The 14,947-nt window shown below is 44.5% G+C and overlaps 1 protein-coding gene across 2 annotated transcripts in view; it reads right to left on the bottom strand.

The window, feature by feature from the left end:
- Positions 1–943: 943 nt before the first annotated feature.
- LOC132401142 (uncharacterized) overlaps positions 944–14,947 on the bottom strand; it is a 120,501-nt gene continuing 106,497 nt past the window's right edge. The window contains exons 1-2 of one of the 2 annotated variants that reach the window (XR_009514492.1): positions 1,441–1,498; positions 944–1,340 (exon numbers count right to left, since the gene is read on the bottom strand). Coding sequence is in view for 1 of the 2 variants with exons in the window: in XM_059983035.1 (XP_059839018.1) it covers positions 1,171–1,340 (170 nt within the window). In the remaining variant the exon portion in view is untranslated. Of the gene's footprint in view, positions 1,341–1,440; positions 1,499–14,947 lie in introns of those variants that run through there. The other variant, XM_059983035.1, reaches the window with a different exon arrangement.

Raw genomic sequence — 14,947 nt, forward strand, 5'->3', positions numbered from 1 at the left:
CGGGCCCCAGTCAGTAGCTTCAACCTGATCTCAGGTTTGCTTCAGCAATGAGCAAGCTTCAGTTCATTTCTCGCTGCACGGCCTAGGCCCTGCCACTTTGATCCTGCCCCAAGTACGATCCAGCAATGGCCACCACGGCCAAACCTGCATTCTCAAGAGTCCAGTTCACTGAATCGTGCAGGAACCCTGCAGCAAAAACACCAGGTCATACAGACTTTTCAAAAGCACAACTCCCAAAGGGAAATTACAGGCTACGGATTGCAGTGATCGTACTCCAGATAAAGTGCAATTAATAGAATAGTTAGCAGTTTTGTTTGGTGGCTGTAAAACATCATTGTGTCTCACCAGCACCATCTTTAACAGGCTTACGACCTTCTGAGAGAAAGGGGTATTATCTCATCTCTGTCATAAATGGGTGACCACCTATTTTTAAACAATGACCCCCAAGATTCAGATTTTCCCAAAAACTTCTTTACCACATCCACCCTATCAAGACCTCTCAAAATCATAAAGGGTAAACATTCAGTGGGCTGTTGTAATGATTCTGCGATTCTGTACCTTAAACATTTTCTTGCTGATCTATTAAGAAAAAGAGTTTTAAGTATTTCACTCAGCCCAGCACAAAACTGGCAATCAGAATTCCAGGAGACTATAATTAACATTTCAAATACACCTATTGCCACATCTGAAGCTAAAGGCTGGGAGTTGGCATTGTGGGGCAAAGGCCAATTGTTTCATTATTCATTGTGTAAATAAGCAAAGCACCTGTGATTTGACTTTCCAACTTATATGGATTTCATTTGACAAGGCAAAATCTCATCCTTCATCACCGTGTGCAATGTCAGCTGTTGCTTATGGCTCAGCAGCTGGAAATCCTGCTTCTGAATCAGGAACAATATGTCTTCATAAGATCAGAGCACAAACTTATTCTTCCTCTTCTTGTTGTTCTTCTTCTTCCTCATCTTCTTCTCCTTTCTCTTGTCCTTCTACTACTCCTTCTTCAACCTCTTCTTCTGTTGTCTTCCTCATCTTCTTCCTCTTCTTTCTCCTTCCTCATCCTTCTTCTGCTCCTTCTTCCTCTTCTTCTTATTCCTCTTCTTTCTCTTCCTGTTGTCCTTCCTCTTCTTCTCCTTTCTCTTGTCCTACTACTACTTTATCCTGTTGTCTTACTCATCCTCTTCCTCTTCTTTCTCCTTCCTCGTCCTTCTTCTTCTCCTTCTTCCTCTTCTTCTTATTCCTCTTCTTCCTCTTCCTGTTGTCCTTCCTCTTCTTCTCCTTCCTCTTGTCCTTCTTCTCCTTCTTCTGCCCCTTCTTTCCCTTCATCTTCCTCTTCTTCTTCTCTGTGTAAAAATTACAAATTTCATGACATATGTCAGTGATAATAAACCTGATTCTGATTCTAAAAATGGCTGCTTGATGGTCTGCAAGGACTGAACGAACCTGTTTCCTCTCTGCGTCTCTCTTTGACTCAAGGAAGGTTATCCAGTCTTCACGGCTGGCTGGCACTGATCTAATGAAACTCTTTCAGAGATTAGGGAGACAATTGTGGTATCCTAGCCAATAATTATCTTTCACTAAACACTGTTATAAACAAATGATTTTTTCATGATCACAGATTTTGCTGAACTGAACAGTCACTTAACAACAATGATTTCACTGTAAAAATATTTAATAGGGTGCAACATTTGCTAAGTCCACAACAGGTGCTACAGAAATTCGGTTTTTCTCTTTTTTTCTATATTTGCTCTGTTTCAGACTCCTCAGAAACAGCTTAGATCTGACAGAAGCCATTTGCAAATGAAAGTAGGTTTACACATTTTTTAAACTTAACATTATCTCTTGGAAAACATACTTAAATCTTTCTTTCAGTCTAATCTACAAATGAAGTAGAAATGAGAAAAAGGTGATGCAATTTGAAAGAATGTTGATGAAGAACAAAAGATTAAACTTTAGATTGCCCTCAACTGCTATTTAATATAAATTCTGTTTTTCTATTTTGAAGCCAATTTCCTTACAACAGTTCAACCCTTTCAACAAAAGCACACACTCTGCTCTGTGTCATACGTTCATTTATCACCTTATTTGAACTGCACCTAGGCCTTTCCTGGCCTCTAGGCTAACGGCATATATTGGCGTGAACTCTACTTTGTAAGCCTTGAAACTTCCAATTTGTTTGTGTGTTTTCTTGAAATGAAATGGTCATTAGTTGACTCTTGCCTGCAGGCTGAAAATTCTTTGTCAGGGTCGTGCAAGAGCCCAGTCTTATATCTTTATTCCAAACAACATAAGGTGGTAAGTGTTCAGTTAGCAGTATTGACGGCCTCTAGTGAAATTGCAAAGTGGCTCAGGTGCCATCATTTTAATGATACTTGCACCATTGGCAGGCTGGCTCGATCTAATTTAAGATTTAAATTAGCACATTTACCTTCAAAAGGTGTCTAAAGGGTATGTCAGCTAATGCCTAAGAAGAATTGCGAAAGAGGAAAGAAGTACTAAAAAGGGAGAAATCCTTCCTTGCAAACAGCCTTAGGTGAAGGAGGTGTTTTGTTAGCAAGCAGTTTATTTTCCTCAATCTGCATTCCTTTCCTGAATAGCTTTGTGTTGATGTTTCACCACATTAACATTCTTCAAGTGATACAGAAATCCTTGGTCATCCATTTAAAGCATGATTTATTTTCTGACACCTTCACTGTAGCTTTCTCTTACAATCTCCTATGTTTTAGACTTGAAGCTGAGGACACGTATTTCCTTTTCACTTTTCTAATTAAAACTTCTCGCAGGCCCTGTGGATAATGCCTTCAATCAAGGAAATGATTTAGAATTGTTAACCACAATGATTTGAAACTTTTGCAGCATCAGTGGTTAATTAAAAGACCTTTGCAGCTTCAGAGAAGGTTGCTCCGCACATGGCTAAAAAAAAGACGTATCCACAAAGAAATGTTAATTAACAATTCAGTAATGAGGAGAAATTGGATTGGCTGTGTTTGTTTTCCTTGGTACAGAGGAGGACAAGGAGGGATCTTCTCTCCCTCTCCCTCCCCCCCTCCCCCTCTCTCCCCCTCTCCCCCTCTCTCCCTCTCTCCCTCTCTCCCTCTCTCCCTCTCTCCCTCTCTCCCTCTCTCCCTCTCCCCCTCTCCCCCTCTCTCCCTCTCTCTCTCTCTTTCCCCCCCCCCTCATATTGCACTTGGATGGACAAGAACTGATTATGTTTAGTCAACATAACTTTGTGAGTGGTAGGTCCTGTCTAACCAATCTTATAGAGCTCTTCAAGGAAGTTACCAGGACATTTGATGAAGGTGAGGCAGTGGATGTTGTCTACATGGACATCAGCAAGGCCTTTGACAGGTCCTACATGGGAGGTTGGTCAAGAACGTTCAGTCTCTCGCCATTCAAGATGAGGTAGTAAATCAGATTAGACATTGGTTTTGCAGGAGAAGCCAGAGAGTGGTAGAAGACAGTTGCCTCTCTAACTGGAGGGTGTGACTAGTGGTGTGCCGCAGGGATCAGTGCTGGCTCCATTGCTGGTTGGCATTATATATCAACAACCTGGATGATAATGTGGTGAATGTTATCTGCGGCTGATGCCGAGAATGGGGGCATGGGACAGTGAAGAAGGCTCTCATGTACTGCAGCAGGATTTGAACCAGCTAGAGAAATGGGCTGAAAAACGGCAGATGGAATTCAATGCAGACAAGTGTGAAGTGTGGAACTTTGGGAGGACAAACCAGGGTAGGACTTAAAAAGTGAGCAGTTAAGGAGTATAGTAGAATGGAGGGATCTGGGTTTATTGATCCTTGAAAGTGACATCACAGGTAAATAGGTCTTAAATAAAGCTTTTGACATACTGGCCTTCATGGATGTAAGTACTGAGTACAGGAGTTGGGATGTTATGTTGAAGTGATATAAGATGATAAGAATTAGTTTGGAGTATTGAGTCCAGTTTTCAGCAACAACCTGCAGGAAAGATGTCAATAAGATTGAAAGAGTGCAGAGAAAATTTACAAGGATGTTGCCCGCACTTGAGGACCTGAGTTATAGGGAAAGGTTGAATAGGTTAGGACCTTATTCCCTAGAATGTAGGAGAATGAGGGGATATTTGACAGAGGAACACAAAATTATGAGGTTTATAGATAGTGTAAATGCAAGCAGGCTTTTTCCACAGGCTGAGAGAGACTACCAACGAGTGGCCATGGGCTAAGGGGGAAAAGTGAAATGTTTAAGGGGAACGTGAGGGGAAACTTTTTCACTCAGAGGGTGGTGAGAGTGTGGAACGAGTGTGAAATGAGTTCAATTTCAATGTTTAAGAGAAATTTGGATAGGTACATGGGTGGGAGTGGTTCAGAGGGCTTTGGCATTTGGGCTCTGTGTGCAGGTCAACGGGACTAAGCAGATTAATTTGTTTGGCATGGACTAGTTGGGACAAAGGGCCTTTTTTTGTGCTGTAGTATTCGATGACTCTCTGACTCCATGTGAAGGAGCTCAGAAGAAAGGAATTAGAATCATGAAGGGGTAGAGGCATCAAAATAACAAAAAATTTAATCCTACACTACATCGATGACTTGTTACACCCTGCTTCCTGCAGGGTGAGCTCATTGACTTCATCAACTTTGCCTCCAACTTCCACCCTGCCCTCAAGTTTACCTGGTCCATTACTGACGCCTCCCTCCCCTTTCTATATCTCTCTGTCTCTACCTCTGGAGAAAGTCTACCTACTGATATCCACTGATTCTCACACCTACCTGGACTATACCTCTTCCCACCCTGTCACTTGTAAAAATGCCATTCCCTTCTCACAGTTCCTCCGTCTCTGCCAAATCTGGTCTCAGGGTGAGACTTTTCATTCCAGAACTAAAGGAGGTGTCCTCCTTTTTCAAAGGGGGGGGGACTTTCCTTCGTCCACCATCAATGCTGCCCTTAACCACATCTCTTCCACTTCGCGCATGTCTGCTCTCACCTCATCTTCCCACCACCTTACCAAGAATAGGGTTCTTCTTGTCCTCACCTACCACCCCACTAGTCTCCACATCCAGCACTTAATTTTCCTCAACTTCTTCCATCTCTAATAGGATCCCACCACTAAATATATCTTCCCCACCCCCACCACTTCCTGCTTTCCGCAGGGATCGCTCCCTACATGACTCCTTTGACCATTTGTCCCTCTCTACTGATCTCCCTCCTGGCACTTATCCCTGCAAGCAGAACAAGTGCTACATCTGCCCCTACAGCTCCTCCCTCACTACCACTCAGGGCCCCAAACAGTCCTTCCAGGTGAGGCAACACTTCACCTGTGAGTCTATTGGGTTCATCTACTGTATCTGTCGCTCCTGTATGTCAGTGAGACCCGATGTAGATTGGGAGATCACTTTGCTGAGTAGCTTCACTCTGATCACCAGAAAAAGCGGGATCTCCCAATAGCCACTAATTTCAATTCCATTTCCCATTCCCATCCCTACACGTCCATCCATGGCCACCTCTGCTTCCGCAATGAGGCCACTCTCAGGTCAGAGGAGCAACTCCTGATATTCCTTTTGTTGGCCTCCAACCTGCTGGCATAAGCTTCAATTTCTCAAAATTCCAGTAATTGTACATCCCTTCTACTTCACCATTCCTCATTCCCATTTCCGACTCTCACCTTGTCTCCTTACCTGCCCGCTACCACCTTCTGGTGCTCGTCCTCCTCCCCTTTCCTCCGTGACCTTCTGCCCTATCAGATTCCCCTTCCTCCAGCCCTTTTTCTCTTCTACTAATCAACTCCCCAGCTCTTTACTTCACTCCCTCCCCTCTTCAGGTTCCACCTATCACCTACCACCTTGCACTTCTTCCTCCTCCCCCCAACTTTCTTTGCACTGACTCCATCTTTTTTCTCCAATCCCGATTAAGGGGTCTCGACCCGAAATGCCGACTGTTTACTCTTTTCCATGGAGGCTGCCTGACCTGCTGAGGGCCTCCAGCGTTTTAAGCGTGTTGCCAAAAAAATAATTGCTCTGAATTATTTTTCACTGGCTGAACAAGGGCAGTTGCGTATTCTGCTCAGCTGAAACTGTGTTGGGGGTAGGGTGCGGTTGGGAACCGTTACATATTGAAATTTTAGAAGTAATGTTACTGCGGAGGGGAGGAGTGGTTGCAAGTATTTTGGTAAGTACTTTGCTTTCCTTGCAGTCTTGCCGATCTTGTGCCAGCAATATCAGTTTGTCCCAGGATTACCCCAATAACTCAGGTACTAATTGGAGATACAATGGAACAGACAGTAGAGTTGCTTCCTGACTGCTCCAGTAACCCCAGTACATTGCTGATGTTAGGACAGAAACATAGAGTTGGCACATTCTCCCTGTGACCGTGGGCTTCCTCCTATTTCCTCCCATGTCACAAAGGTTGCTAGGTTAATTGACCACTGTTAATTGCCCTCAGTATGTGAGAGGCAGAGTCTGGACTCAGTCGATGACAATGAAACGAGAACAAAATGGGATGAGCACAGGATTGGAGTAACCAGGCACTCGATGTACAGGGTTGGTTTAGAGAGCCTGTTCCCGCACGTATGGCCTACAAAACCATGACTATGACAGTGTCCAACAGCCACGCAGTAACAACCTTGCAAAAGGGGTGATATCATCTCATGAAACCCTAATGTGGAAATTGTATCAGGCTAAAAAACCAACTGATGACATGAAGTGTGAGGTTAAATATTCCACATGAGCTAAAATGATATAGATATGGCAACTCTTCTGTTTCACACCAGGCAAACAATTTTTTTTCAATGGAGCTGCGCTGAAAAGACCTATGTTCATTTCTGAGAAAGTATATCCAAATTTTCCAAGAATTTACAAGCTCCATTCTGTAGCACTTCATGTAATATAGAACTTAGCGTGCAAAGGCAGGTTATTTGGCCCAAAAAGTTTTGTTTAGTCTTTAACTCCTGAAGAAGGGTCTCGGCCTGAAACATCAACAATTTATTCATTTCCATAGATGCAGCCTGACCTGCTGAGTGCTCCAGCATTTCAAGTTGTGTTGCAAAATGCTAAACTGCTGTTTACGCTCCACTGGAGCCTCTCCCACCTTCTTCATCTCTGTCCATGATTGAAACACTTGCGGCCTGATCTAGGCCCGGAGCCTTTGCTGCAGTGGTGCCCAGGTCCTAGTGTGAGGTACGATATGCCGGTTAGACAATTTAAGCACCAGCCCAGATCAGAGGCGAGAGCCGATTTCACTCACTCTCCATGATGTTCTCTCCTCGCTCCAGGGCACTGGAGCCTTTCCCTGTTCCGCTGTTTGGTCAATGTAAACAGCAGCCCAGATAGGCAGAAAAGACAGGGTGTCTGGATTTGGGGTGAGAACCCATTTTGCTTGTTCTTCGCGATGGTTGCTCCTCTCTCTCTCTCTATGGCACTGCGGCTATGAAGACTGCCCTGTCTGCTGTGCTCCATGCCCAGTAATATGATGAACTGGTAAGTCAGGTTCAGTACCTATTCCACGCTGCTGCGGGATTCGGATCCGAGCATCCAGTTTTGGTCCAGAATGCTGTTGTTCGCTTCAATTGTTTGCATGATCTTGCCTTTTTTTTAATCTTTCTCTTGCGCATTGAGTGTTGGTCTTTTATTTTTATTCTTTATTTTCTTTAATTGGGTTCTTTTGGGTTTTTTGCTTAGTGGCTACCCGTGAGCAAACAAATCTGAGGATCGTATAGTTTGTACATTCTTTGATAATAAGTGTACATTGAACCCTGAATCTTTGACACACTGCTGCCAGGCTTAGAAAGAAACACAGCTCTTCTGCAAATTGGGCTCTTAGTTTGCCTGGAATCACAAAACCATCATGTCATAATTTACATGCTTTATTCTTGCTGCTTGTAAATGGAAATTTACAAAACAAAACATTTCAATATGTTCTTAATGAATATTGGCTTCATCCACCAATTGGCTCGTCAGTGTCTGATGCAGCGATAGTACAGATCCGTTTTAGAAGTGACATTATGTGTCCTATTGCATGACCACAATTGAAATCAGATGATACAATGCCAATTTAATCTGTAGTCACTGAGCACCGAAAAGAGTTCGCCCGGTATTTTCCTCTTATTCAGAACCTATTGTTTCAAAAATGTTGGATCCTTGCTGGGTTATGGATGCATGAGTGCCAGTACACGGCAGCGCCTGGGCCAAGAAGCCATTTGTTATTTACGTATGAACCTCGATAGTGAGAATGAACAGGCTGTTCCTTGTTGAAATGCAGCCAAACCCAGTTGTGCAATTAGCCTATGCACTAAAAGGTTAAGTATTCCCAGAGATTAACTAGGTAGAGACAAGAACAGTGACTTCTTGATACGACAGCAGTGCTGTGTGCCCTCTGCAGAATAAGCAGTGGGCAAGTTGGAGTTAGTTTGGGGATGACCTCAAGGTTTTTAAAATATTAGATAGGAATTGAAATTGATTTACTATTGTCATGTGTACCAAGATGCAGTGAAAAGCTTGTCTTGAATATAGTTCAGACACATCAAATCATTACACAGTGCATTGATGTAGAACAAGGTAAAACCGTGCAGAACAAAGAGTAACAGCTACAAGAGATGCAGATCATAATGAGCCAAAACCAACACAGGGTGAAAATTTAGACTTAAGGTTTATTCTTCCTCATTGTGGCTAGAAGCAAATAGTGTTTAATGTTCAAAGTTTTCTTTGCTTCATTAATGACTGCAATGGTGATGCACCCTCCACCCATACTGAGCATGTCAACTTCATCAACTTTGCATCCAACTTCCGCCCTGCCCTTAGATTTATTGGTCAAATCTCTGACACCTCTCTCCTCTTTCTTGATAATCTGTCTCTGTCTTTGGAGACAGGTTATCTGCCAACATCTTTTACAAACACACTGACGCTCACAGTTACTTCCCACCTGTAACGTTGGAACAGGCTCATGGGTCTGGTGCGCGAGACAGAAACACCGACTGCAAATAAGTATATTCATCATTTATTTATTTAGTAAAAATCCAACCAAAAATTCATGTTCCCCAAGTTATAGGAACTGCAAAGCTGAATATTCAACAAACATATTCAGCTAAAAGCACACACGAAGCATACCTTCCCAATGGTTATGTGCTCCGCTTGCCTTAAACAAAGCCTCTTCCACGTGCTAATTTATATCCGGGGTATTTGAACAGGATGCTAATGGGAAAAGCAGCTACAGTTTCGAAACTAACCGATCATGACAAAGTGGCTTTCAACAGGCAGAATAAGCTACAACACCCCATGAAAGCAGCGACCATTGATATTCCAACCCTCTGACTACTACAACTCTCGCAAGCTCCCTAAGTCACATATAAAACACAGGAGTAAAATACCCAGTATTGTAAACCTAATAGTCACCCCCTCCAGTGTTCTACAGTGGTCTACCAGCCTCTCCATGCCTCCAAAGGCCACCAGCGCCACCTTGGAGTGTAATAGCTAATGTGCTGCTACCCCACTTGATCTTATACACTGACTCTCAGATACAGTCGTCAGGTGAGTGACGTTAGCCGACCCGTCAGGAATGTAGGCGCAGCATTTCTTGACCCGTAACAGTGCAAGTGCCACCTTTCTTCGTGAGCGAGGGTTTTTAAGGTAATCAAAATCAGTTCCTGGGACTGTCTGGTTGTACCATGCTAAGACTGGCTATCATTCAAAACCTCTTACCAACCAGCTTGGGCAAGGCGCTCTTCCAGGGCACTAGGTTGACGTACATATGGCACCACCCTGTGGGAACCATGGGTAGGACTCGGAACTGCATATCCAGTGAGTGCCCACCTTCACCACACCACTTGGTATAGACACGGCCATCCCAGGATAGTGTCCCGCTCACACTTGCCATCCCCCTTGCATCTGTACCCAACATACCCCCTACACCGGTACTCTGTCAGGTGGGGAAATCGCTTTATGAGCCAGAACCTTCCAATTAAACAAATAGTATGTAAAGAAATACCAGCCCTTAAAGCACTTAATCCACCAGGGCTATTAAGGCTCAAGTCTCTTAAGGCTGTTTCCATACTCCAGGTTGAGGTTGTCTGGAAAAGACTACACCCTCCCATCTCCCCCAAAACCTGAGAAGCCAGATAATTTCCCCTAACAGTCTTTTCCTTTGTCGTCAATGGATCGATATTAGTGGCATCCTTTCCACAATGTAGTAAGGAGTCCTTGTACAAATTCAGCAATCTATAACCCGTTGGTCCATTGTGCAAATTCAAACACATAACAACAGTCCTACTGGAATTACTCCCCAATGTTTATGTCCCTCTGAAATATTGGCATCTCATATCCGGAAAAAGTTGCCTAAATTTCTACCCCATTAACACAAATTTCATATGGTCGGTATGAAACTAGTCATTCCTAAAACTAATTGCGTAGGAAAGCAAGTACAGAGTAACACATTAAGACACAAGCACGGAACAGATTAAGAAAACACGAAACAAAATAATAAATTAGAACACAAAACTCAAAGCCCAGGCTGTATTCCTTTCCTTTAAAGCTTCGTATGGAACTGTAAAAACTTAAAACAGTTAATTTCTCACAGAGAAATCAAACACTTATCAGAAAACTGAGAAGGAAAAATCACCCAGGTCCAACACATTCACAGAACTCTGCCCTTCCCCCTCAACAGACTTCCTTTCTACCTTCCCCGGACAGGACTCCCTCCACATTGCAGAGGGTGAGGGTGAGAACCCCATTTACTTGCCCTTCCAGGACCCCAGCTTTGAGCAACCCTAAAAACATTTCTTTACAGGATCCCCCGCTCCCCGTCTGCTTTTCCGACTTCCAGGCCTGGCTGCGTGCACCCTCTTCAACATACTCTAAACCTTGTAATAACTGAATCACTGCACTTATAGAATGGCCAATAGCTGGTGCTATTAAAGACAATGCTAGCCCTTTCATTTGGGAAGCTGCTGCCGTAACCACATGTCTTATCAGTCCAGAAGTTCATTCAATATCCTCTGGCAAGCTACCACAACCATGGTATAATTCTCAGTGACATAGCACCTTAGTGCCCCTCTCTACTGTGCTCCATTTCACTTGGGGTTTTAAATTCCATTCAGAAAGAGAGTTATACTTGAATTTAACTGTGGCAGTTACTCGATCCCAAGGTGATGCATTATGCTCAGGGAAGCAACCAACATTCTCAGGACATTATTGATCACGTTTTGGGATGATAGGCTCCCTGCAGCATCCATCTCTCTTTTAGATTCGCTCGCTGTGGTACCCCCTCATCACATATCCTCATAAACCTTAAGGCCAAAGACTCCCCAGCCTTTTGTTTTCATCTATCCCCTAATCTCACTAATTCCTTAGTGGAGAATTCCCTGATCTCTATTGCCCCAAAGATGTCCATTGTACCACCCACCACGCATTCCTGAGCCTCCTCCGCCTCCCTCTCCTGAGAGGAAGAAACTTCAGGCCGATGCCCCCCATGACAGGTGTGGGAACATGTGGACACTGGCCTGGCCTGCGCTGTTTTGTACACACAGGGGAGACGGCAATCATTTGGAGAAGGAATTTTCAGAACTCCACTCTACCCCTTCTTCCCCATCATCCTCACCTTCTAGCGAGACTTCCCCATCTCCCAGCCCTAGAGAAGGATTATCACTCCACTTCATCATGGCTCAAACCTTAACATTGTCGGGCTGCCAGTCAGCTCAGCACACAACGTCTAATTGCTGTGGTTTCATTAGCTGACAAGCTATCTTTATATGTCACGGTCCTGATCGTTTATTCCCTAGATTCCTCTACTTCCCTTTGATTGTGCCACGGTTCCAACCATTAATTTCCCATTTGCTTCTAATTCTCTTTGATGATGGCACACCTGCTTTCCATCAGGACCTGCAGTGTAAAAACCCCGGCATTTCAAACCTTAGTTGCCAGATCGTTGGTTCTACCTGTGTGGTGATTAACGTTTCCCGTCCGCTTAGAACCCTGTGTTCTAAGTTTTACTCCAGTTCCAGGGTTTGCCTGTGAAGCCCCGTCTCTCTGTGTCAAGGCTCCGTGTCAAGGTTCCTCCTGTTAGCTGTCCAACATTCACATCCACATCTGCATCCTAACTAAATCTCCGTGCCTGTGTCCTGCACTTGGGTTCGCTTCATTCACTCATTGTAACATTATATTCTTATCCTCCAACTTCACATCTTGAGTCTGGGCCATCAACAATGATTCTCTTAGAATAATTACAGCGCCGACTGAGATTTTCCAATTCATTCTTAAGACCCACTATCATTTTATACTAATGTCTTACAGTCACTGCGAACAACCTGAAAGCATCTCACCAGCTGTCCTTTCTCCTGGGAAACCCCAATGATTTAAGTATGGAAACAATGTTGTGTCCCATTTCAACCCCGGCGAAATCTAACTGGTTTGACCAATCTGCTGGCGTGAAAATAACCCATCAGGAGGTTAGCATTCTTCCAAAGCCCCCACTATTATCTGTCCACCCTGGGACTCTGCATCTCCAAAGGTGGGAGTGGGGCATCCTCTCTTTTAAAAAAAATGAATTTCTGCTCAAGCAGCTGTACCCTGCTCGCAGCACCAAAATGTAACCCCGAAATGAGGTTCACAGGTCAAGCAAGACAGAAAACAATGACTGTGTATATTAATCATTTATTTACAGACCGTAAATATTTCAACCAAATGTTCATGTTCCCCAACTACAAAGCTGAATAAGCATACATTCAGCAAACATACTTCAGCTAAAAGTGCACACAGGGCACAGCTTCCCAAGGGTTATGTGCACTGCTTGCCTAAAACAAAGGAAGAGAGAGCAACCCTCTTCCACGTGCTGTTCTACTCTTGGAATATTTAAAACTGGACACCAATGGGAAAAGCAGCTGCAGTTTCTAAACTAGCCAGTCATGACAAAGCAGAATAAGTCACACCCCCCACAGGACACCCACCCTGCCACTTGTAAAAGTGCTATTCCTTTCTCTCACTTCCTCCATTATGCCACAGTTGCTCACGGAATGAGTCTTTCCATTCCAGGATATCCGAGAGGTTCTCTTTTTTTCTGGAAACTCCATTTCACCACTATCAAAGCCACTCTCACCCATGTCTCCTCCATTTCCTGCACATCCACCCTCACCCCGTCCTCCCGCCCAACATTACCATGATAGGGTTTCCCTTGTCCGTACTTAGCACCTCACCTACCGACCCACTTGCTTCAGCACCCAATACATTATTCCCTGCAACTTCCAGCGTCTCCAGTCTTCCCGTCTCCCCTCCTCTGCATTGTTCAGAGCAATCATTTTCTTCGTGACTCACTTATCCACTCATCCCTCCTGGCACTTAAACCCGAAACCACAACAAGTGCTACACCTTGAGTTGGAGACGTTTCCTTGCAGGCCTTATGCGCCAATTTTTAAAAAGTAAGCGGGACCTGTCGGATGTTGTCTGCAGAGTGGGAGATCCCAGAGGGAGTTGAGACAGTTCCCTGTGTACTCTCTGTTCCAGTTTTAAGAAGCAAGCGGGACCTGTCGGGACCCGTTGGCTCTTGTCTGTGGAGCAGGAATTTACTTGGGTTATTAGTCACTTAGCAAGGGCCTTCAAAAAGAAGTTAGGCTTAAGGGGAGCGGCATTTGACGGGGGTCAGAGTGGGAGACTTTACCCAAAAGGCTTCGTTGAGAACAGGGGCAGGATAAGGGCACTGAGTCATTTGGAACCATTTATTTGATTGTGGAAATTAAGCTTATGAAGTTAGAGGCAACGGTATAACAAGCTTAGTGAGAAGAAGCTGAGTAAAGACCCAGATGAGGGCGAAACTCAAAGGTTTCAGAGAGAAGGCGCAGTAAGAAGAGGGAAGATTTTTTTTTGCTGTCTGTATATCCCTAGTCTTTAATTCAGTGTAGGCAGGATAGTAGTGAGGGTGGAGGCATGACGGTGTAAGAGGTGACATTTCTGTGTCCCTAACAGTCTCGATAATGAATACATCTGTGGGAAGTGCACCCAGCTTGGTCTCCTAACTGACAAGGTCCAGCAAATGGAGCTGGAGCTGGATTTATTTAGGACCATCCATAGATTAAACTTTCACTGAGGTGGTCAGACTCGGTGCAGACTTCAGACAGTGGATGGATGACCACGTAGTAAGGGGCATAAGCAGTCAGTGGAGGGTTCTCCTGTGGCCATTCCCCCCAGCAACAAGATTACCCCTTTTGGATACTGCTGGGGTGGACTGGGATGACTTAACAGGGTATAGCAGCAGCAAACCCGTGGTACCGTGGCCAGCTCAGTGCACCTGGAGAGTATTCTCAAGGAGGCTGGTGAACAGGTTGTGGTTGTGGTGCAGGTTGGCACCAATGACACACTTAAGATAGAACGGGGAAAGAGGTACTGCACAATAAGTATAGGGAGTTAGAAAAGAGGCTGGAGAGTAGGACCTCCAAGGTAGTCATCTCCAAATTACTCCAAGTGCCACTGCTAGTCAGGGCAGGAATAGGGTAACAGTACAGGTGACTGAGCAGCTGAGGAAGTGGGGCAGGGGGGCAGAGTTTCGTGCTCTCGGATCATTGGAACCTCTTCTGGGGAAGAGAGAATCGGATTGCATCTGAACTGGAGGGAAACCAATCTCCTGGCCAGGAAGTTTGCTAATGTCACTCGGGAGAGTTTAAACTAGCTAGACAGAGGGTTGGGAACTAGAGCAGCAGGGCAGAAAGTGGAGGGATGGCGAGGCAGGAATATGCCGGAGTAAGTAAAACAGACAGGAGCAAAGTAATAGATACGATGGGATGGACAGTATGACAATTGTGTATTTATAGGAGTACTATGGGTAAAGGTGATGAACTTAGAGCATTGATTAGTAAACAGAACTATGTTGTGGTCATTACAGAGACCTGGTTAAGAGAGGGCTAATATACCAGGGATTTAATGTTTTTGAAAAGCTGGGGAGACAGGTAAAAGAGGAGGGGGTGGGGTGCGCTTCTAAACAGGGGCAATATCGTAACAGAGAGGAC

Source organism: Hypanus sabinus, chromosome 10 (genome assembly GCF_030144855.1).
Source record: "Hypanus sabinus isolate sHypSab1 chromosome 10, sHypSab1.hap1, whole genome shotgun sequence".
NCBI lineage: Eukaryota > Metazoa > Chordata > Chondrichthyes > Myliobatiformes > Dasyatidae > Hypanus > Hypanus sabinus.